General features: G+C 47.4%; 1 protein-coding gene across 1 annotated transcript in view; it reads left to right on the top strand.

Annotated features, from left to right (window-relative positions):
• Positions 1 to 14,127, top strand: part of LOC143138702 (uncharacterized) — a 35,008-nt gene extending 20,881 nt beyond the window's left edge. The window contains exon 5 of the mRNA XM_076299121.1: positions 11,273 to 14,127. Coding sequence (XP_076155236.1) covers positions 11,273 to 14,127 — 2,855 coding nt within the window. The remainder of the gene's footprint in view (positions 1 to 11,272) is intronic.
• Positions 14,128 to 25,368: the final 11,241 nt, after the last annotated feature.

The following is a 25,368-nucleotide window of genomic DNA, read 5'->3' on the forward strand; positions in this document are numbered from 1 at the left end:
TCACCATAACTGACGCAAAGAGGTTGAGATAAAATTTCAGTGGCTGTCTGGCCTGTTACGCCTGTTACGTGAATCTCTCTACCACTTCTGAGGTTAGTGAACAGGTGGCTGTCTGAGCGGCCCAGAGTGGAAATCTGAGCCCCTGTGTCCAACAAGAATGCGATTCTCTTATCTTGAACTTGAAGATGTATTTTCGGAGAGGAGGTGGGGTTTGTCGTGAGCTGTGGAAAGGCAAACAGTTCATCATTATCAGTGGCTATGCTTGCATCAGTGTCAAACAATGGAAATGAGAAAATGTCAGTGTCGTGTGAATCGGTCATCATAGCAAAACATGCTGAACGATCCCCGTGGAGTCCCGGCGCCTCCTGGTGACCGCTGGCCTCATCCTAGGGCCGGTCTTCTTCGCGGCGCGTCCACGCAGGGAAGTCAGCACGCTGGTTGTCTTGGTTGTCATTTCTTTGGTTGTCAGAGCGGTCGTCGGAACGTCCGCCATTTCTCTGACCATTCTTGCTTCTGCATTGTTTAGCGTAGTGGCCTGTTTTGTTGCATGCATAACATACCACTCTATCGTTTGAACGAGCTCCTCGTCCTCGGCCATTTCCTTTTTGTCCTCCTCCCCCGCCTCCCTGGCCTTGGTAGAAAGCCAGCTGTGCTCCTCGCAGCTCTGTATCCTTCTTTTCCTTTTTCTTAACACAGGTTACTTCAAAATTTTCAGCATAAGACAACAATTCAGCAGCTTCACACCTTCTCCAATTAATGCAATGTTTCACCACATATTCTCTTACTTCTGTCCGCAGACCGTTCAGGAAGTGTTGCCTCATCAGGGTCTTTCTTTGTGCTCGGTCTTCGGTGCCTGCGTGAGTCATCACGGCCTTGGACAAACGTGCCATGAAGTCGAAGGCTCTCTCTTCAGAGCCCTGTTGTACCGCCATCTGGGTCCAATCGACCGTGTTCGGGAACGTATCTCGCAGGGCCCCGTAGAGATTAGTCAGGCAATCTGCAAAGGTTCTCTTACCTTCGTCTGTCGTGGGGTCAACCGCTGGATTGAGGCTGGGAGCGAGTGTTTCTCTTAGGTCGACCCAATAGGCGCCCACTAGGGGCGCTAGCACGGCGCAAAATTCGACGGGTATTGGATGATACATTTGTACAACCTTTCTGATGGCATTTATGAACTTCTCGATCCCTTGTTCCGGTCTCGGCAGGGACTTTGTCACGGCCGTCAGTTCGTCTGGGAGCCAGGGCCTAGACACAGTCATTATTCCAGTTGGACTCGGCACCTGCATCAGGGGAAATTGAGAAACAGTTGGGAGTAATTGTGGCAGTATTTGGACTTTTGATTGACTACCCAGTGTACCATAACTGAGCCATCCTGGAGCTTTCTGGGTTCTTTTTCCTGCTGCCTTAGTAGGTCCGCCTTTGTCCTCGTCGGAATCCTGTTCCGCAGAGCCAATCTCAGTTGAACTGAGTTCGATGATCGCTGTCAAGCCTTCCTGCTCAGGAGTGGAGGCGTCAGCTGGTCCTGCCCCTCCTTTTCTCCGGCCCCTTGTGCCTTCTGCCGGCTGGTTGTCCGGTGTCGTGGCAGGCTGTCGAGTAACTGTACCCTCAGCGCTGGTGGATGTCGGCACCTGGTGGTCTGGATCAGAAGCGTACCCGTCTGGTGGGGGGTCTGGGCGACGAGGCGAGGGGGTTGGTCTCTCCCCCTGCCCTTGGTCTGGAAACTGCTGTCGTTCTTCGGGCATTGGTGCTGGTGGTGGTGGCGCTGCAAACGGCCAACAATTGTCTTCTTCACGATAACGCGAGATCTGTGGATACATATAGACTGGGGGAATAGGGTTAAGGGGAGCAGTGGGCACTGTTTCCTGTCCACCTCTTGGTTGTTGAGCTGAACTTTGCATTTCCAGCTTCTTTTCATTTCTCAATTGCTGCTCCGCTGCTTCTCTTTCCCACATGTCGAATACATTTGGTCTGAACGGCTTGACCTTGCTTGCCATTATCTCCCTACATTCCTGAAGGCAGGCAACGCTCAGAGTGCCTATTAGAGGAAATTTCCCCTCCGTCCAACGATGCCATCTAGTCAATAACAGTGCATCTACTGCTTCTGCTCCATATTTGTTAAACATGGTTCTTAGGCAACCTGGATCTTTAATAGCAATGGGTACCGTAACTAATTTACTTTTTTCTGCACCCATTTTGTAAATTTCTATGGAGTTGACAGAAAATAAAATGCTATTAGTCTCTTATGTTAGACCAAAATAAAAAAAAATCTTGTAAGACTTATTCTAGTATCCCCTCTTATTTGCTTTTGAAAACCAAAAGAAAATAAAAGAAAGGAAAAAGGGAAAAGGTTTTTTTTTTTTTTTTTTTTTTTTTTTTTTTTTAGTAATAGAAATATATGAAATAAGAACCTGAAATGAATAAATAACAATCAGCCATCCATGTAATCCTAGCAGGCAAAGTTTTTTTTTTTTTTTTTTTTTTTTTTAAAGGGCAATTTGCCGGAGGAGACGGCAGAAAATCAAACAAAGCAAAAAATTACCAACAACCCACACTGGCACTGACCTCAGTAGAAAAAAGAAACAGGTACAGAAGACAGTTTTCCACACCAATTGTAGCATGTTCCTGAGAACAGCGCAGGGTGATAGAGTGAAAGAGGGTGTCTGAGCGCAGGGAGGGAGAGAGAGAGAGAGACACTCAGGACCTTAGTAGCAAGAAATGCAATGTAACACTAGGATTAGCGTCAGACACAAAACTATCAACCACATTCCAGGAGGAATATACTAAAATACAGACAGAAAGTAATAGGGCTAGATCATCATGAGTGTAATGAAAATCAGAGAATGCAATAGTAAGGTAGTAAGTATTAGCCATAAACTATCAAAAATAAGTCTTTGCACTGTATTTTCTTTTTAGTGACAATGGCATAACCAACAGCCTCTGAAAAATAAAAGAGACGGATGTGAGCATTAAAGAAATTGGAACAGACACTAAATATTCAAGCTTGACAGAAACTGGTACTGTGTGCCAACAGCCCCGTGATCCTGGCGAAGGATCACCATGCGCATACAACAAAGTACTGCAGTCGCTCTCTGACCACAAGCATTGGACCTGGCAAAGGTTCAACGACAACAGAATTGGATGAAATATCCACAACAGAGTTCTGAAAACTCACCACCGGGCTGACAATCGGGTTCCGTATTTCACTGGACGTCCAGGCTGCGCGGCAAAACCTTCTGACAGAGAGGTGGATGCTCAAGTAAAGCTTACCAGGTCCTTAGTAGTCAGGACCCCCGGGCCAGGGGACCTCAAGAAGTCAGGTTCCGTCGCACGGCTGGATGATCAGTGTCCGGACAAAGAGCCCCCAAATGTAGGAACTTAAAATTGTCTAGGGATTGTTTCAGAAATGAAGTCTCAGTCAGCCAGGAGTCAAGTCAGAAATCTCAGAGAGCTTTATTCACGAATCCGGAGACCTACGTCGTGTTGCTAACAGACGCAGTCTGATGTTACAAACAGAGAAACACTTTTTATACTTCACTGACAGTTCAGACAAGACATGACATCTCCATTAATGGTACGCAAACTTGTTTACGACATAGTTAACCAAAGAGTCAACCATATCTATAAGGCTGTATCCCATAACGACCAAGGGCCATGGAATTCAGTCAAGATTGACCCCAAGACAGTAAATAAGGTCTTAGGGCGCCAGCCGTCGAGAAGAGGCCTACCCAGCCTCCTTCGAGGACACACACACACCTAAGCCATGGTACACACATACACAGCATTGACACACGCACATACATCCAGACATCACGGCATACGCACACACTTTCAGCAAGGCTGCAACCATGCGCTCACCATGAAGACACATACACACACAGCGGGACTGCACACTCACACACCCAGCATGGCTGCGCAAACACCTTGAACATGGAATTCCACAGTTGTTAACACATAAATCTCTCCTTCACTTTCTGCTTACAGCAGCGTCTCTTTCTTCAGCTTTGCACAGACCATACCAAAAGAGTAAATGGTTGAATATAGCCTGCACTTAAATGGAAACACCTTTAAGGCCAAAATTTCTCACTACACGGGAGCTCGAGAAGTACATCCAGGCATGCTGGAAGGAAGTGGAAGAGGCCGTTAGACAAACGGAGGAGAGATACCAAAACAAGAGAAGAAAAGAACAAGGGATTGAAGAATGGTATGAAAAAAAAATGATGAGAATGGAAGAAGGTCTGAAAAGGTTGAAAGCCGCCAGGAAAGTCGGATTAGAAGAGGGAAAACTGGCCGAGGAGATTATGGAGAAGATAACAGAGGTGGAGGAGTGGGGAGACAAGGGGGCAGGCCCAGGGAGCACACCAGAGCATGTCAAATATAAAAAAGCCTGCAAGGACTGCGGCGAGAGCCTAAGGAGGGAGATGACAGAGGTCCTGAAAAGAATGGATGCCATGATAACGCAAGAAGAGGAGGAAAGAAAGCTCAGAGAGGAAGAGATGAAGAAGGACGAGGAACTGAAAAGAAAACAGGAGAGTAAGAAAAGGGAAAGCTATCAAGAACCCAGACGAGAGTCCTCCGACAAAAAGGGGGCCCGCCGACTAACCTTCAAACTGACCTGCGGTCCAAGCACGATAGCGGAAGACGAAGAGGAAGACATGGACGGAGCAGACAGCCAGGTTGGCTCAGGAGAAGACTATGAGTCGGCGGAAGATGAAGAGGAAGGACTGGGTATCTTGGAACAGTTCCTTGTAGAGCAAGTTCAGAGAGAACTGCCACAGGTCCCGAAAGAAGCGGACCCCGCAGTGTGTCTCGGCTGCGGAAGAGCATTTAGAGGAGAAAAGGGTGTGAAGGCCCACCAGCGACAAGTAGAGGCATGCAGAGGAAAGGCCGGAATGCTCCCAATGATGATCCCACCCAGTGTGCTTGCCACAGGACTATTTGGAATCAGCAGGATGAAAAAAGGAGTAGAGAAAGGCCTGGACGAGATCAGAAAGGGGGTGCGGAAGGGACTCAACGAGATTGAAGGAGGAGTAAAAAAAGGCCTGAAAGAAAACAAAAAGGAGCTGGAAAAATTGGAAAAGGAGGGAAAAAAGGAGAGAGAGAGAACCAGAAGAGAAGAGGAAAGGAAGGAAGCCATCCCAGAAGAATCGGATGAAGAAGAGACAGTGGTGATGGCACCATTGATAACAAAAAATCAAACGGCCCACTACCAGCCGTGGACCCACTCAGATGTGAATGGCCTCATTTCACGACTCCCTGTCCTGCATGAGGGTGCGGGCCGATGGATAAGTCGGCTAGAATCGGAGACTCAAGGCCGAAATCTGGCCGTGGGAGACATAAAGTATCTACTCGGCCTGATATTGGGAAAGGCGGACACAGAGGCTGTACTGGAGAGAGAGGACCTAGGGCGGTTGATGAATGCAAACAGGGATGCCCTGTGCTTCGACAGCGTCCGGAATAGCGTATGGAAGGCCTTAAGGGCAGCATACCCCAACCAGTACAGCCCCTCAGCCGTCTGGATAGAGAAGCTCAAAGATAGTGATAATCCTGCAGCCTTCGTGGAAAAGGCAGCGCAGGAATGGACGATAAGGATGGAACAAAGGCCAGAAGATTCAGGACCCCTCACCATGCAATTCAGGAGAGCGGTCATGGACGCTCTGCCAAAGGAAGTAAGAACACAGTTGGAAAATGACTGGCGCGTGGCAGCCATGCCCAAAGAGGAATTCAGGCTGGCAGTAGTGCACCATGTAACTCTGTACAGACAGGGGAAAGACAAGGAGGAGCAACAAGAAAAGGAGACCATAAGGAAGCTGACCCATGTACAGCTCCAGGAGGCAAAGGGGGCAAAGAAGGCAGCCACCCAAGCTCCAGTGATGCCCACTACAGCCCCTGTCCCACAGCCACAACAACCAGTAGCACAACAACCAGTGGTACAACAACCCATGATGCAGCAGCCAGTAATGATGCAACCACAGCCTGTGCAGCCCATGATGCAGACATGGCAGCAAGCGCCATATGGACCCCCACAACAACAGCAACAGGGACAACAATGGTACCAGCCAAGAGGCAGAGGAGGATCCCGCCAGGGAAGAGGAGGACAAGGCAGAGGAGGCTATGGAAGAGGACAATACCAAGGCCAGCAAAACCAAGGGAACAACATTGAATGTTGGATATGCGGAGGAATAGGCCACATCTCCAGGAATTGCCCAACAAAAGCCAGAGGCCAGAACAACCAAGGAGGACAGGCAAACCAAGGACAAATGCAAGGGGGAAATTATGCTCCCCAACAAGGGAGAGCTCCACAGCAAATGCAGGCACCCTCTGGTCCAGTCTCCCCTTACGGGGGAAGCTGGAATTGACGAGGCCCAGAAAACCCAGGGGAGGGTCAGTTCCCCGCCCTGACAAGGGGAGCTGACGCAGAACCAATGCTGCAGGTTCTAATCGAGGGCATGGAGGTAGAATGTTTAGTGGATACCGGGGCAACGTATACTTGTCTTCACCCAAAAGATGCCCAACACCTCCCCAGGTCTTCAGGAAAGTTTATGAAGACAGTGGGTTTTTCGGGGAAAACGCAGCTAATTCCAATGACAGCCCCAGTATCAATCCAAATAGAAGACAAGGAAATCAGGATACCAGTCTTAATAGCAGAACACACGCCCGTCAACCTATTGGGACGAGATGCGCTGTGCAACCTAAGACTCCAAATTGAGTGTTCCCCAACAGGAGTACAGATAACAGGACTGGCAACACAAATGGCCCTAAGAATAAGTGCCCCATCTCAAACTGAAACTCACCAGGTCTACTGGATTGGACGATTGGAACCAAACATAGAGCGAGTGGTCTACAACGAGCATGCCTTTCAAATAAACAGCCTTCATGCTCAGTTGAGGACGCCAAGATGCCCTTTTCACTGCACGATAAAATTCGACCAAACCCCAAACAAAGAGAGAGAAGAAAAATGGAATAGGGAAGTGGGTAAGTGGGGACGCATCCCACTTGACATACGCGCACTAGTGGTGGCCAAAGAAGGAGTAGCCGCTGAGGTGAAATTTGTGGAAGGATGGGATCTAGGCGTAATCTTCAACATGCCCGGAACAATGCCACACATCACCCTGAGAGTGGCCAGAGGTCACAGAGCAAGAGAAATGGGCCTAGTAATGCTCGAGGCCAAGTGCATCAAATGGAAAGATACAGGGAATGACCGACTACAAACGGCCATAAGCTGTGAAGGAGAACCAATGTTCAGGATAAAGTTGGACAGACCAGTCACCGTGTGGGGAGTCCCACAAGTGATCAAGATCATGGACACAGAACCGCAGGAGAAAGAGGAGATACCCTATGCTAAAGGGTGTCCATATGGGAATCAGTTCTGCCTCTACCGCCTATTCCCAGGAGCGGGGCGCCGCTGCTGGGACAAAACGAGACATGTGCCATTCAGCAAAGAGGATGCGGAATGGAGTACATACATGCGACACCTGTCATGGTGCCCCAAGAAAAGGACAGCACAACCAGCAATACAGTCCCAGGAAGGCCATCAGGGCGGACAAATGGCCTCGGAGGAGGTTCATGACATACCCTACGTTAAGGGATGCCCCTATGGCAACCCATACTGCATGTATGGCCTACTGGGAGGAGCAGGATATCGATGCTGGGATAAGGAGAACCATGTGCCCATCAACAAATCTGACCCAGAATGGGAGGAATACAAGAAGTACTACATAGACAATGAGACGGATAAGAAGACAGGGAGGCCGGGACCGACCCCCTGGAAAATGATGATGCTACAAGAAGCGACAGAGACAGGCACCGAACGAACAGAGAGAATATTGAGAAAAGTGCCGCCTGTGGTATGGTCACAAGGAGATGGTGACATAGGATTGGTCAGGTCAGCAAGCCCTGTGGAGTTCAGACTGAAACCAGGAGCGACGCTGCCTTTCCAACCACAGTACCCCATTTCAGCAGAAGCAGCTGAAGGAATAAGAGGAACAACTGAAGATCTCCTGGGAGCAGGAGTCTTAGAGGAAGTCCCAAGTGCGAGGTGCAACACACCCATATTTCCTGTGCTGAAGGCAGACGGAGTGCGATGGAGAATGGTCCAGGACCTCAGACCTGTTAATGAACGCATTGAGGACTATCCAGCGGACGTCCCACATGCTAACGTACTGATGACCAACATCCCGGCGAGTGCAACAACGTTCTCCGCCATTGATCTGGTTCAAGCATTTTTTACGATACGAGTGGCACCCGCGAGTAGGGAGTTCTTTGCATTCAAATATCAAGGCAAGACGTTCCAGTACACAAGGCTCCCACAAGGGTTCAAGCACTCACCGCACATTTTCAACCAGGCGCTCAAGGAGGACTTAAAACACATTGTGTGCCGGAGCACGATCCTGCAGTATGTTGACGATGTCTTGGTATGCTCCCCGGACCAGGAAACGTGTGAGAAGGATACAGTCCATGTGCTGACCGTTCTGGCCGAAGGGGGGTACAAAGCATCGAGGAAGAAGCTACAGTTTGCAAAGCCCCAGGTGATCTACTTAGGTCGCCGAATTTCGCATGGGCACAAGGGCATCGCCCCAGACCACATTGAGGCAATTACCAAAGCACCGAAGCCAAACACAGTAAAGCAAATGATGTCGTTCATTGGACTCATAGGTTTCAGCAGCGACTGGGTGGAATGCTATGAACAAAAGATAGCCCCACTACGAGCCATGATCGTGCAAGCTGGAACCAGCCACCTGAGGAACCGCCTCACATGGACAATGGATGGAAATGAGGCGTTTGAACGCATCAAAGGAGAACTACAGCAAGCACCTGCACTTGCACTGCCGGATTACGGAAGACCCTTCTATCTGTACGTATCGGTCAGAAAGGAAGCAGGAAAAGACGCGTACATGACCGCGATCGTGGCACAGACACAGTGTCATGGACGCGGCAAACAGGCAATCGCCTACTACAGCTCAAAGCTGGACGCGGTGGCCCAAGGCTACCCACCATGCTTCCAGGGTCTTGAAGCAGTATATTCGGCATACGTCAAAGCTTCCAACATTACCATGGGATGGCCAGTGGTGATACACAGCAGCCACGCAATAGCGCAGTTAGTGGAACAAGGGAAGTTCTGCGTGACGCCTCAGAGGCAGTTGAGGTACTACAATCTGTCACTCTGCCCAGATGTCACTATAAAGGCATGCGACACGGCAGGAAACCCGGCGGATCTCATCCCGCTTGATTATGAGGGCGAGCCACATGACTGTGTGGCGGACTCAATCGCCTTCTCCAAGCTGAGGGAAGACCTGCAGAGTGAGCCGTTAGGACAAGGAATCACCTACTTTGTGGATGGTTCTAGCCATAACTATGACAACAAGACGCATGCAGGGTTCAGCGTAGTGCAGATGAAAGGTCCAGAAACCTTTGTGACAGTTATGAGCGAACCGTGCACACAACCATGTTCAGCGCAACTAGCTGAATTAAAGGCGCTGACAGCAGCATGCTCTTTAGCGGAAGGACAGGATGCAACCGTACACACAGATAGCGCCTATGCCCACAATGTTTGCCATGTGCATGGCGCCCAGTGGAAACAGAGAGGGTTCAAGAAATCGGATGGGAGCCCAATTCAGCATCTAGAGCAAATTCAGTTGTTGTTAGCAGCCATGATGCGTCCAAAAACACTCGCAATATGCAAATGCAAAGCGCACTGTAAGGGACAGGACTACATTACCCTAGGGAATGCACAGGCAGATGAGGCAGCAAAGGAAGCGGCGTTAGAGGCTAGGAAGTTGAATACAGCCCCTAAATCCCCACAGGATAACGAGCCGCACAAAATACTGCTTAACAGGGCGATGCACAGTATGCCTTGCCCTACAAAATGCCCCTACCCCTACAATACGTGTATGTGGTGCTCCCAATGGTGTGATGACGACCATGAGCACCAGGTAGATCCCGCCTGTTGCGCGCTATGCCAGAGGGCCACTTGCCCTGAGTGCTGCGACAAGCCTTGTGAAGCTAGATACTCACCGAGCGTAATTGATCGCTATTTCACAGCAACCGACACAGTGATACAAGCCCCAGTGGTCCGAACCTTGCCTGACGGACGAACCTTTAGGATTGTGGATCCTTTACTCACGCTTAGCGCTATTAAAGACGCACAGAATGCAGCTCCGCAGGCCGAAACATTGTTATGGGAAGAGAGGGGTGCGTCGAAAGGCAGGAATGGGGTGTGGCGAAGTCATGACGGAAGGGTGGTGGCCCCAAGTGGGCTCCTTGATCTCCTCATTCATGATGCGCATGATGTGGATCATTGCGCAAGGGGGGAGGTCAAGCGGCAGATACTTGACAAAGGGTTCTGGGCCCCATACCTTCAAGATCGCATCAATTACGTGTTAAGAAATTGCCACACTTGTGCCACACACAATTACAGAAACAACATAACAATAGGCATAGGACCACGGCCCCTGGGACACGTGCCACTCCCAGAGGGACCGTTCAAACACCTGGTGATGGATTACATCGACATGGGTCGAACGGTGAACACGTACAAACACGTACTGGTAATAATATGCCGCTACTCACGATGGGTAGAAGCCTGTCCAAGCCGAGGGCAGGACGAGAAAACGGTGATTCGATTCCTAGCAAGGGAGGTGAGACCCAGGTTTGGGATCCCAGAAATAATCAGCAGCGACAATGGCCGAGCGTTTACGGCCAACACGTGGAAAAAGATTGCACAGGCGCTGTGCATCAAGACTCGGTTTGGTTGTGTTTACCACCCGCAGTCTCAGGGGATGGTCGAAAGAGCGAACGGAACGCTGAAGAATAAAATAGCGAAGATCGTCCGAAGCGCGCACGACGATCCAAACCTGCCAAACCTAAATTGGGTTGACGCACTACCAATCGCGCTGATGAAAATGCGTTGTGAAAAAAATCGAACCACGCATCTGACCCCGCACGAAATGGTGACGGGGCGGGCGATGCCCACGCCACGGTTCAGAGGGGATCAGAGGCCCCCGCTGGAAATTCTAGAACAAGAGGTGAGCAGTTATATTAAACAGCTTTCTCAAGTTCACAGGGCAGTTTTCAACGAGCAGAAGAGAAGAGAGAGAGCGCGGGAGCGGAGGACTGAGCCAGGACCGATCCAAGTGGGAGACTGGGTGTACCTGAGGGTGTTTAAGAGGTCGTGTCTCGACCCAAGGGCAGAGGGGCCCTACAGAGTGACCCAGGCTACCCCCCGGGCGGTAAGAGTGCAAGGATCAGATTTGTGGTATCACCTTAACTCTTGTTACAGGGCGGTGCCACCAGAAGGAGCGAGAGGTCCAGAGGAGTCGGAGGACGATGACGGGGACCAGAGCCCGCCAGGACCCCCACCAGACTCCCCCGGGGAGGATGATGGTGGTGGGGAACAAAGGGGAGGACCGAGTACGCGTAGGAGTACGAGGCGGAGGATACTGCCGGCTCCTGCTGATGGCCCTGGGCGCAATGTACCTGGGGTGCCTGCTGTTCTCCCTCCCCTATCTGTGCCTACAGGTGCTGGCGATGCTGGGGCCGAGCCAGGCTCGAGGAGGAGAAGGCGACATCCACCTGAGATGGGAGCCGCTCCCGAATCCCAAGTACCCAGACCTGCCACAGCCTCAACCAGCGGTGATCCACCAGCCGACCCTGCAGCCCGCTCTCACGCCACGGACACACCCGACCTCACAGGAAGCGACGCCGAAGAAGCGCCGAGGCCGGAAGAAGAAGCACCGCCATCGCCACCATCACACCAGCAAGGGAACGACACCATCGACTTTGGGGACTTCTACAGCGACTGGGATTACCCATACCCAGCCGACGCCCCTGCCGACGACCAGAGTGGAGCACAGCCATCTGCCGCAGAAATGGCCGAGGCCCTCGACGCACTCAGACTACCCACTGTCCATACGCCTCCCCCCCGGACACCTCCTCAGCAGGGCTCGCGGCTTCCTGCGGAGCCTGTGGTGGAGAGGCCGACGGACTCAGGGCACGACACGGGCGGCCCCCACTCCGGGGATAACCGCCCAGGGACCAGCCAAGAAACAAGACGAATTCTCCAAAGGACCAACTGGGGCAGTTCCCCCGGTACCCATTGGATTGGGGGCTTCGAAGAGGCCCTTGACTGGCCCCTCCCGAGCTCCCCAGAAGACGACGAGAGCGACGAAGGGGGTGCAGGCTGCCACCCCCAATGACTCTCTGCGAGGAGATGGAGAGGAGCTGCTCAAAGACAGTGCCCTAGACACGGACAATATTTTGTACATAGAAGGATCAGGAAATGAGACACACATACCAGAACCAGAAGCATCGGGAAGTAACGAATACATCCCGGTGCTGAATAATGCAAAGACTCAGAGCAAAAATGAGAGCAAGAATGTAAATAGTACAAGCATGCTTCCCAAGGTCTTGAAAAGGGAACAGGTTAATGGGGCTCAAACCAAGAACAGAAGGAAAAGATCCACGGGCGCTCTGGGCGCCTGGGAGAATAATTCATGGATGCAATGGGCCAAATACACAGCAAAAACAGTAAAACCAGAAGGAGGGTGTTATGTGTGTTCGGCGGTGAAACCAAAGCTGACAGTGCTGCCAGCACCAGGAACTGGAGAAGAAGACATAGTGCACCAAGAGTCAGGGAAGCAGTACACAGAAGACAAGTTCTCCCCGTTCGGATGTCTTGTGCGACTGGGAAGCGAGGAGCTACGGAAGGTATGGACTAAGATAGGCCCATCATCCGGAAAACAGACAGGGGAAGGGCACGAGCTCCAGCAGAACGAGGCGAGGTGCAGGAAGGACTACCCAGGCATGGGGACCAGGGTGATAAAGAAAACCCATCATCTCTACGAGATTCCAGGGGATGTAGAGTTCGAGTGTTTTGAAGTACACCCCACGGCAAACACAGTCAAGGAAGGTGTGGAGGATGTAGGAGCATTCGAAGGACGCTGTGCAGCCAAGTGGGTCCACGAGCTCAACAACTTCTACTTCCGCCTGGTGGAGAATAGCGACAACGGGAAGAGGATTGGAGTCGAAGTAAACACCACGATGCTGAGCGTGAATTGGATGTACGAACAAGATATTCCGCTGGCAGACTTATGGTGGGCCTGTGGAAGACGATGGGGACTGCGAAACACCCTTCCAAAATACTGGAGAGGAAAGTGTGCCAGGGTCACCCTGGCCCAGCAAACCTACATAGTCCCTTGGTCAGAACGCAACTCAACACTGAACTCAACCGGCCCAGGGGCCAACCAGCAAACGCCGATAAAAGGGAACCTGAGGAGAAGCCGAAGAGACGCTGATGATGGAGTGTATATGGACATATTCGGACAACCCCACAACGTCCCGAGACAGTTCAAGGAACGGGACGAGGTACTCGCCGGATTTGAAGCCGCCCTCCCCTTCTACGGAGCATCCGTAGGCATCGCCAAGAATGTTCAATGGATCAACTACATCCACTACAACGCCCTGCGGTTCATGAATGCCACTATAGACGCGTTCAACGCGTTTGACAGGAGGTTGAATGCCACCACAAAAATGGCAATGGAAACCAGGATAGCAGTGGACTGGATACTAGCCAAGGAAGGTGGAGTGTGCGCGATCGTTGGAACAGACTCGTGTTGTACGTACGTCCCAGGTGAAGGCGAGAACATGGACGACTTCACAAACGCAATGAAAAGACTCAAGGCTGTAAACAAGGAAGCCCACGAGAACTCTGGAAAAGGACTGACGTTTGATGGAATCCCGGATATCTCAGGAATCTTTGCCCCTGTAACCCGGTGGCTGACGGACACCTTTGGGTCATGGGGGGGTAAGATTGTAGCATTTCTGGGGAAGTTATTGCTAGGAGCAGCCTTAGTGGTAGGAATGTTTTGCTGTATTACTCAATGTTGTGGAAAGGTTTGCTCAAAGGTGGTTGCTAGACAGCTCGTGGTCCAGAATGTAATGATACCATGGGATGAGGAGGATGAAAATGAGAGAATTCTTTTAGTGCAAACTAGTGTGGGACGAATAACGGAAGACGAGTTCAACGAGGGTCATGTAATGGAGAGCGACTTCCTCGCTCGAATGCTGGAGCAGGAGCGGGAGCAGGAACAGGAGTTTCCTCCCCCGGAGTTTCCTCTCCCGGTCATGTACGAGTAGAGGTGGGGTCCTGCGAGTCACCCATCTCTACACACACACACTGACTCACACTCACATACACAACACTGACAGGTAATTCACAAGACACATGCCTGCACGCCCAGGTGACAGAGTAAAAGGTAGGGTTATGGGCTGTGACCTGACACGAATAAGTCGCATTAAGTAATCTTGATTCAATTTTATATGAGGTTTAGCCCTCAACTGCAAGGCCATCCAAACCCGGCCAGGTATAACCAAAGCTTGCTACTAGAAGCGCTCACCTCACCCCAACTTACCGTACGTCGGGCCTGGCCCGCCTAGTGGTGTGGCAGGTGTGTGGCGCGGTCAGTGCTCGAGGACGGGTACGACCCCAATGGCCAGCAGGGGCAACCTAAGGCAGAGCATGGCGGCCCGTCCCCTCGGTGTGGCGCGCCTGCGGCCGGCGCGCTCACCCGTTCTCACGCTAGTGTGAATGCCCGGAGGAATCCGGAGGAGTAAGGGGATGACGTTGCGAGTAACAAAGGGGGGGTTGATGCATAAAGGCCAGAAAGAGGCCATATATACACCATTTATATTCTATATAAGAATTTACTTAAGGAGCCATATACCTGGAAGAAGGATGGGTGAGTGACGAGTGGGATCATGAAGTTGTTATGTAACTCCGATTTGGCACCGATGACCGTTGCATAAAAATTCTTTTATGCTCAAAGTGACTAGCACAGTAGCCGCTTTGGGGACAAATCCGTCTCGGGTCCTAGCCATATGTTCATAACAAGGAATTGGTCGTTCTGTCACCTGCTCTGGGCGTCCAGGGCTCTTGACTTATCATTTACTCTTATATATAAGGTTTGCGGAATAACCTTGCGCCCGTAGGGTATAGATGAGTGACGGAATAGGCCGCGCCAATGCCTGATACCATACCTAGTGCATTGAGTGCTATGAAGCATGGGGTTTTACTTAACCTCGTGTGCAAAAAGTGACTGGTTGAAATATATGAGGTTTCAGGTCACTTTGGGGACGTATCCGTTTCGGGTCCCAGCCATTTGTTTCAGTCAATAAATGGGGAGATTTCACAACTCGTTCTTGCGAGTAATTGGTCCTTCTGTCACTTGATCTGGGCGTTCAGGGTCTGCTTACTAGCATCAGTACTTGCTCATATAAGGGCGGTAATGCCGACACATATTCTCATTAGTTCTGACATAAGGTTTAAGGTTTCATGTTTAGTATAAGGTTTTAATAGTAGACGCCATGCCCCTGTAACTTGCTCATGTGCATCTAGCCTGAGGTGTCGCGACGATATATAAGGGATCATGACACACTCCTGTTTTTTAAATACTGCTTATGCTGCATAGTGAGGCTAATTTAGCCTCAAAGGGGGGAATATGTGGTGATTTTATCTAGACATAATAATAATACTTATGTGTGTGTGTGTGCTGGTTTATTAGGAACATTCCATTTACTATAAAGGTGTTGTTTGTGCAACTGTTATGCAACATTTACTGGAAGTCATGAGACTGAGCTGTCAAAGGCTAAGAGTGAAAGTAAAAACAGGGCCTGGGAGAGAAAGGTGCTTACCAGAAGGGCATAAATAGAAGGGGCTAGCAGAAGAGGAGATGCAGGGACCCTCCAGAGAGGGGAAGTGAAACCAAAGTTGAAGTGACACATAGAACCAAATCAAAACATACCCTGCCTGGCAACAGATTACACATAGAACTTGATCACATGTATTCTGCCTAGCAACACACATTTTTTAATGTTTGTATGAGAAGGAGTTTCCACCAATATCTCAAGTCCCAAAACGTTCTGATTGGCTAAAAGGGGCCTGGTGACGTTCCTGGTGATAGGAACGCCTCTCAGGCCCCTGAGAGCATAAAAGAGAGAGCTCGGGCACATTCAGATCAGATCTCATCGGGGTAGCAGCTGCAACTCATCACTCTCTTGCCTGACGGTTCAGTCCTGACATTGTTTGGATTGTATCATCACTGCAATACGGTGAATAAAGGATCAACAGTCTTCAGCATTTCTCGTCTTGGTGTTCTCCTTCGGGTCTTTGACATCAGAGTGCTAGTTGGATTGGAGGTTTCGGGAAGTGGATAATTTCCACGACACTACTTCAACAGTATATTACACAATAGGCCTTCTCACTGAACCTCCTTGCTTATTGTCTTTGCACCTTGCTTATGGTGTCAGAGGATTCATATGATTTAAACTGGCAAAGGTTACATCAGTGTTGCAGAACTGTTTGGATTTACATACAAGTTGGTTCAATATTGCAAACAACTCCTCTATTATATTTTACCACATCTACTTGTGGAACACTTGAGAGCTTGCGGACCACACTTTTGAGTACCACTGCTGTATGTAAATATAATAAAGTTATTTATTGAAAATTGACCTGTTTTGTATATTTGTTTTAGAAGTTTCATCAGTTTTTGTCCCTTTTAAGCTAAAGGTTTATCTTACCTTTCATATCTTCTGTCTCACAGAGGGCCATAGTCGAATGTTTATTGCATTTTGAAGGGAGTACATTATGCTAAGGCAGACTGGTTCTAATCCTGGCCAGGATCCAGACAACATTTTTCTAACCACATGAGCAATCCCCTTACGAAAAAGTAGTATAGGAATCTTATAGTATTTGGGACAAAATATTATAGTAATCTTATAGGAATAATTATTATAGGAATAATTGGGACATACTGTAGAAGTACTACTAATAATTCTATAATATCCTGTATAGTTTTTCTATAGTAGTCTTATAGTACGTCCAAATACTATAGTATTCCTATAAGATTACTGTAATATTTAGTCCCAAAATACTATAAGATTCCTATAGTAGGCTACTTTTTCTGTCATACGTGACAGAAAACAACTTGAGTAGGCTAACCTCTGCCAATGTCAGGCTATCAAAGCCATAGTTCTCATTACCGGAGAAGTCTTGCAGCACACATTCTCTGCTTCTGTAGGCATTCTCGTACAATTCCAGCAAAATATAGCTAGGTAGGTGTGTTTGCATTTAGATCTATATATATATTGGGCTATGACCAAGGTCTTTCAATGATAGTATCATGGAATTCAAACCATACAGTAACTATCTATTCCGATAGCATTAGCAGGCTAGGTCAGTGGCTGAACATCATTTAGGGTGCTTACCTGTGTTGTGAAGTAAAATATCTACTAGGAAGACTTTTGACTGTGTAAAGAAATAAGTCTTTATTTTAAAACGTTTCCAACTGTTTATTACTTGAAAGCAAGATGACGATTGTCACAAACGTTTAGCTGCTAACGTTACCTCTTTTAGGAGAAATTTTTAGCTGACAGGCAATTGTTACCATTCTATTAAACCAACGTTCACCGACAAACGATCACGAAACGGTTCTTCTTCCTACTCGAATACTAGGATCAAACACATGAAGTTGTATCTCCGAAGACATTTTGTGCAACAGTTTTGACTCGAGTTTTAGCCAGGTTTTAGCACTGTAAAGTTGAATATGGAGCATAGCACAGGCAGAATCGGATGAGGACGCACTGGAGGAAGCGTCACAGTACTGTTAGCCAATCAGAGGTGAATTGATTAGCATGTCATTAATATTCATGACTAGAGGCGAAATCCAGTCGTTCCTCCCCGCCCACCTTCCCCACCAAACTAGAACAGCATGAAACAGACGCAGGACAGCATTTTTTTCACCAAAACCGGCTCACAGGGCATTCATCAATACTACAGACCACTGCAAAATTAATGAAAAAACGATGAGATGAGACCTTTAAAAGAAATTACAAACTAGAATATCTTATGATAACCTCTATATTACACAGAATGTGGTTCTTTGACTCATTACTTACACCTGAAGATTTTTTTAAACTAAGGCTTAGATTCATAGGTTTGGAGCCTAATAAGATTTTGTCTTTTAATTTAGATTTTATTATGCTGGCGGCTAATCACACAATTTTAACGTAGTTTGAAAGGGACAGGATTCAGGAATAGGCTACTCAGACAGGCCCCTCTTCTGTCAGACTCACCTCATGTTACCCCTGTATGCATTATAGACTGGCTTCTGACAGAAATTACGTTTTGTGCCAACATGTAGAAACACTAGGCCTACTACAGCCTTTGATTGGTGAATGGAGCTGCAAATTGCTTTCTTTGGTTATTGTCCGCGATTCACATTAACTGTAGGCTATCACGTATTGTAAACGTCACCACATTTGATCACGTTTTGCCTGCATGGATGCGCGATTGAGTGCGCATCTAAATAATATGCAAGATGCAACAATCATTTCTAAGAGGCCTATACACGGTAATTTCTGGCATTACTACTAGCATATGAATGCATTATTTATGTTGAAATACGTGAAAGAAATGACACAGGCTTGCACAAATTCATCATTTAAAATAAAACGTTTCACTTATCATTGCGAGAATAGGCTACAATATGGAAAATGTTCCCTTTCAGTCTGATGTATAGGACTTCCTAGCCTGTGCTACACCTTTCCAAGAAGTTTTGTGAAAATTGTACCGGTAGCTTTTGCGATATTGTTGACAGCCCTACCTCACCGCAGTAGGGTGCAGTAAATGGAAGCTTTTGATAGTGCACGCCACTAACGAAAAATGGAAAAACACCAGGACAATCCACTCAGGGGTGTAGGCTACTCTGGAACCATAGGTCACTAATTTGTGCGTTATTTACATTTGATTACATTTCAGATACGTGTTGGTTTCCTGTAGGCCTAGTATAGCGCTTTATTCTTTCTTTCTTTTTCTCTGTCCGAATATTGGGGGGGACATTTTGGTCATATTTGAATATTGGGGGGGACACGTCCCCCTCAATGTCTATGGTGACTACGGCCCTGGGCCCACTTCCCCGAAAGCATCTTAAGCCTAAGAGCGTCGTAAAGTCCCTCTTACGAACGTCTTAAGATTTGCCGACTGTTTCCCGAAACCATCGTAGCTTAAGAGCGTCGTGAAAACACTCGTAGATCTACGAGTGCTCCAGAGTACTCGTTACCGGCTAAGAGCGTCTTAACAGTACTTCTCACTGAGGTCACCAACAGGACATACAGAGGAATTACAACTTAGAATACATAATCCAATTTACGTTCCCATTCTTCATTGTGATTTTAGCGTTTCAAAATAGCCTACATTTAATGGTCATAATAATGTGATGAAAAGCGGACATAAATGCAATCAAGTTATGAAACGAGACGTTGCCAGAATAGTTTGACATTATCTTTGCTAAGTGAATATTTTATTAGGCCTATGAGGTAAAAAGCAGAGAAAGCAACATGTGGTTTTGTCTATAGCCTACTGCATCAAAATCTAAGCCTACACATTTCCTCTCTTTCTTACTCGCCTTCTGTCTTATCTTCAAACGTGTGACACCGCGAAAAATTATTGCATGGTGCAACAATCTAATCTTAAAATAATTACAATTATTTATGTCTCTGTGTAGTAAATAACCTACTTGGGATGCTTACATGCAGATGTCAAAGTGTTTCTATTTTCGTATTGATGTGAATGAATGTGTAGATCCAAAGTTTAAATGGTAGGCCTATAGCTGTGACGTGCAGTCACCTGACATCACCGTCAAATCAGAGGATATTTCAGAACTATTAACGTGGACAGCTCCCCTTAAGAGCATCTTAAGAGCAGTGCACGCGCATTCACGCTACGAGCATGTTCGGGAAACAGTCGGAAAAACCAAACGAACGATCGTAAGATGAATCGTAGAAAACCCTCTTAAGAGCGTGTCTCCTTCACGCTCTTAAGAGGGTGCCCAAATCTTAAGACGTTCGTAAGAGGGACTTTACGACGCTCTTAGGCTTAAGATGCTTTCGGGGAAGTGGGCCCTGGTTAACTACTAGTTTTGTCATAAAAGCTCATGAAACTGGCGCATGAAACTGGGGGACGAACGCATCGAGAGGATATCTACCTCTCAAAATGAAACCGTTCTATGGGGCGCCTGCCATGTACCTCGCAGTTGCAAACTGCAAGGGACATGAATCCGCCTATTTGCACGAACATTAATAGATACCAGTTCCTCAACTTTACCGATTAAAATCTAGTGACCGTGCTGTCAAATAAAGCAGACATCCATAGACCGGACATAATTGGCCATTCAATTTGCATACAGTTTTGATTGCAGATGCAATCTTTAAAGTTAATAGCAACCTCCTCACATTCTTATTTCTGATTTAAAATGCACAACAGTTTATTATATTAGTCTACAATTTAAATGGGCATTTTAAACACTATTCCTCTCGTTTTCTACCTCGCTAACTCCAAAGTAAAGGCGCATTCTTCCGGCTATTGCGCAAACGCCTCTTGTTCTGATATAACGACTATACAATATAATATAATACAACAATACAATATAACGACTTGAGTTATTTGCTGTTTACATTGGAATTGACGTCCACAGTGTTATGGACAGGGGTGAAAGTAAGCCGGTACTGGCCGGTACGGAGTACCACTAAAATATTTGGAGAGGGTACGCCGTACCGGAAAGAAAACTATACTGTCTCTGAAAAATATTGCACTTTCAGCATGACAACACAACTGCTAACGTCAAATTACCAGAAGCAACACGTTTCCCCCAAAATATATTTGATATACATCGTTCTGAACTGTATCTGAATTGTGTCTAAACCTCCTGTGCAGCTGGACAGACAACGAGCAAGCTATAGCGCGCGTACAGTAGCCTACAGTAATTGCGCCAACGTGCACTGGTATCCAAAATGTTTTAGCAGACGGACGTTTCTTGGAAAGTCTCCCAAATAAAAAAAAAACATACAGGCTAAAGAAAAATATGTTGATGTTTCAATAGCCTATTCTGGTTTTATGTGTGCAGTATTTCGCTGGAGAGGCAAGAGACAGACATTAAGTGTTTGCAATTTATTCATAATCAAAAACAGATACAGGGGGGTTAAAGAGTGATACTAGAGTGATAAGAAGTGGTGAAGAAGTGGTCCTAGTGAATGCTTGATAAGTAGACTATAATACAGTAAATAAACAAATAAATAAATAATTAGGCTAAGTGAAATTTTCGGCCCGCGCTATGCGCGCGCATTATAACTATATATCATAGTACCACCAAGAAATAAAAACTACTTTCACCCCTGGTTATGGACCAATTTGTCTGCAACGCAACGTAGCCTACAACATTTGTTTTAGAAATACAGGAACAGCTTACTATGCTGACGAATGACGACTGCGCAACATGCAAGAATTTCCCATACTCTCGGATGCGCATTAAAACGTATCTTTTCAGTAGTCATTTCCAACTTTTCACGCTGATGGTGCTCAAAATGCAACACAACCGTGTTCAAAGCAGGGATCCTATAGCAATGTATGGTTGGGGGAGGCATAGAAAAGTTGGAGAACCTGTGGCCTAAAACAATATTGGTGGTTGCAGGGTAGATTTGAAGTGAAATGGGTCGCGATGGTCTGTCATTTTTAAAAAGTGGGTCGCCAGAAAAAAAGTTTGGGAAACACTGCTGTATACACTACCCCTATAGGGACTACAGCTATACACTACCCCTATAGGGACTTCAGCTACTGTATACACTACCCCTATAGGGACTTCAGCTATACACTACCCCTATAGGGACTTCAGCTACTGTATACACTACCGCTATAGGGACTACAGCTATACACTACCCCTATAGGGACTTCAGCTACTGTATACACTACCCCTATAGGGACTACAGCTTTACACTACCCCTATAGGGACTTCAGCTACTGTATACACTACCCCTATAGGGACTACAGCTTTACACTACCCCTATAAGGAGAACTTCACTCTCCCCCGATCTGGAGAATCACAAAAGACTTAAGGCAATTGTGCAATAGCCTACGATTTCTATAAAGTGTTCTCAGTCCTGCCCTGATCAACAGGACTTCCATGCCAAGTTTAACATCTTATCACTCATCACACAACACATCCTCCCCCTCAACTGGTGTGGAGTGTATCACAGCACTGAACTGGGTTTGCTTTGTGATTACTGTGTGATAGTCTGTAATCAGATGTCCTTACAGGGCAGAAAGCATCTCTCTATGGAGGACTAGCAGCTGCTGTGCTGGTCGGCCTACTGGTGTTGACCATCATACTGATGAGGACCAGAGCGAAGAGGACAGAAAGTAACACACACACACACACACACACACACACACACATACACACACACACACACACATATGTATGTACAAAATAAACCAAAATCTGAATGCTATGATACATACTCTCTCCAAAAGTATGTCAGGACCACTTGGCTCAAAGTAGAGCTGACATAGGGGGACCACACTGAACAATGCTTAAAGAATATGCTGGTTTATTAACGAAGGATTTGCAGAAGTCAGTAAGTGGGAAGCCAACCAAAAGTGTTATATAGTGCATATCAGTATGTGTAAGTGTAAAGCAAAAAGGTAAACGGGCCAGAACCCCAGCCAGCCTCTCGTCATCAGGCCGGAGCAGCAGAAAGAGAGATCGAGCACGGCACAGCCCACCGCAACAGCTCCACCTACAGGCCACACAGAACAGCAGCAGCAGTCAATGCAGGCCAGATTACACCCAGCACGGCACAGCCCACCGCAACAGCTCCACCTACAGGCCACACAGAACAGCAGCAGCAGTCAATGCAGGCCAGATTACACCCAGCACGGCACAGCCCACCGCAACAGCTCCACCTACAGGCCACACAGAACAGCAGCAGCAGTCAATGCAGGCCAGATTACACCCAGCACGGCACAGCCCACCGCAACAGCTCCACCTACAGGCCACACAGAACAGTAGCAGCAGTCAATGCAGGCCAGATTACACCCAGCACGGCACAGCCCACCGCAACAGCTCCACCTACAGGCCACACAGAACAGCAGCAGCAGTCAATGCAGGCCAGATTACACCCAGCACGGCACAGCCCACCGCAACAGCTCCACCTACAGGCCACACAGAACAGCAGCAGCAGTCAATGCAGGCCAGATTACACCCAGCACGGCACAGCCCACCGCAACAGCTCCACCTACAGGCCACACAGAACAGCAGCAGCAGTCAATGCAGGCCAGATTACACACACAGGGCCCAGGGATGGATTACTGTACGGGCCTACCGGGCCCAAGCCCAGGGGCCCAAGGGGTCAGGGGGCCTTGAAGCCCAAGCCTTTGCATGGAATCATTGCCTCAATATCAACAAATCAGGATGTAGGCTATGAATCTGATTGAATTTAGTATTGGTCATCCCCAAAATGCACTAGAATACAGGAAATCACATCAAACAAATTTTACAAATTCTGGGGGAGGACCCCCAAACCCCCCCTCCCACATATACGACAATAAGTGTGGGGCCCTTAATACATCTGGGCCCAGGGGCCCGAAAGTTCATAATCCGCCCATGACCAAGCCAGGGAGAGACACACCCAGCACGGCATGGCCTGGCGTGACAGTATCTATTTATGCTGTACAGACACTCACACAAACGATACTCAAACAATACCATACACAACATTGCATATAAGCAACACTAATAAAAAACTAAAGCAAATCTTATGTGACACAATTGAGTGATTCTTCAAACATGACACATTTGTTTTTGTCATTATTAGCACCACAATCATCACAAAGGAATCCAAGTAATGCTGAAGAGGTATGAAACTTCCTTTTGGTTATATTATCGGTTTGTGTGTGTGTGTGTGTGTGTGTGTGTGCACGTATGTGTGTGTGTGTGTGTGTGTGTGCACGTGTGTGTGTGTGTGAGTGCATGCGTGTGTGTGTGTGTGCATCATGTGTGTGTACATGTGTGTGTGTGAATGTGTGTGCGCGTGTGTCTGTGTGCGTGTGTGTGTGTGTGTGTGTGTGTGTGTGTGTATGTGTATGTGTCTGTGTGTGTGTGTGTGTGTGTGTGTGTGTGTGTGTGTGTGTGTGTGTGTGTTTATGTGTGTGTGTGTGTGTGTGTGTGTGTGTGTGTGTGTGAGAGTGTGTGTATATCTCCTCAAGATTAAGAATATCTTCACTCCACTTTTTGTCGCTGATGTTTAATGAGGTATATCTGGTATCTTACTGTCTTACTGTTCAGAACAACGGCATCTATGCAGAGATACAAGACACAGACAGCAGTGCAGATAAACTCCAAACTCCTCCGACTCCAAACAATCAGAGGAATCATCAGGACAATTCACCTGTCATCAGCATATACACCACAGCCAATCAAATCCCAGAACAGCAACCTGCTTCTTCCCAGTCAGCCAATCACATTTATGAAAGTACCACTGAACCTGGAGACATCAACTCCAGTTCGATCTACACTGTTGTAACCAATCCGATGCAGCCTACAGACATATTAGCAGCCAATCAGAATTCTGAAATCAATGACACATACTCTCTTGCAACCAATCCAATACTGCCTACAGACATATTAGCAGCCAATCAGAATTCTGAAATCAATGACACATACTCTCTTGCAACCAATCCAATACTGCCTACAGACATATAGCAGCCAATCAGAACTCTGAAATCAATGACACATACTCTCTTGCAACCAATCCAATACTGCCTACAGACATATAGCAGCCAATCAGAATTCTGAAATCAAGACATATTTTCTGAGATTTCTGTGTAGAGAAATGTGTGAAGTGTTTTGCAAAAGCGTCAGGCTGACAATGTCTTAGCAGATCTGGGCTGATGTTTTGGTCCTGGCGTGTAAGGTTTTGATGACTGTACTACTTTTCATTTTAGTGTATAAGCAAATTAAAACTGTATTAATCAGGTGTGTTTTGCAACAGTCAGGCAGATAGCATTGCTACATGTTCAAGTGTCCCACTGGTCTAAATAGCCTTTTGGGCTCCAAATCAAATAATCTAATTTAAATGAAATATATAATTTCTAAGTTATTTGATTCATATGTTGGCATTTTGATTGTTGATTTATATGTTTGCAAGGAAAGTTTTCAGAAACTGACAGAAGGATTACAAAAAACAGGAAGTCAAGCTCCTCCTCTGGGTGTTATGAGACCACTTGAAAAAAAAAAAACCTCAAACACACACACACACACACACACACAAACCCACAAGTTCGGACTCACATACTTATCATATATGCTCACCATACACACACACACACACACACACACACACACACACACATACACTGGATCTCATCTTAGGAATTAAGAGATGGATCTATATGTTATAATACATAATAGGATCAGGAATCAGAGCAACATTTAGTCAGTTTCAGGTTTTAGAACTGTTAGACCTGCCAAACTTTATTTATTTATT

The sequence above is a fragment of the Alosa pseudoharengus genome, unplaced genomic scaffold, assembly GCF_046254945.1.
Source record: "Alosa pseudoharengus isolate Yale_2024_CS ecotype anadromous, Long Island Sound unplaced genomic scaffold, YU_APseudo_1.1 YU_APseudo_1.1_scf_21, whole genome shotgun sequence".
Taxonomy (NCBI): Eukaryota; Metazoa; Chordata; class Actinopteri; order Clupeiformes; family Clupeidae; genus Alosa; species Alosa pseudoharengus.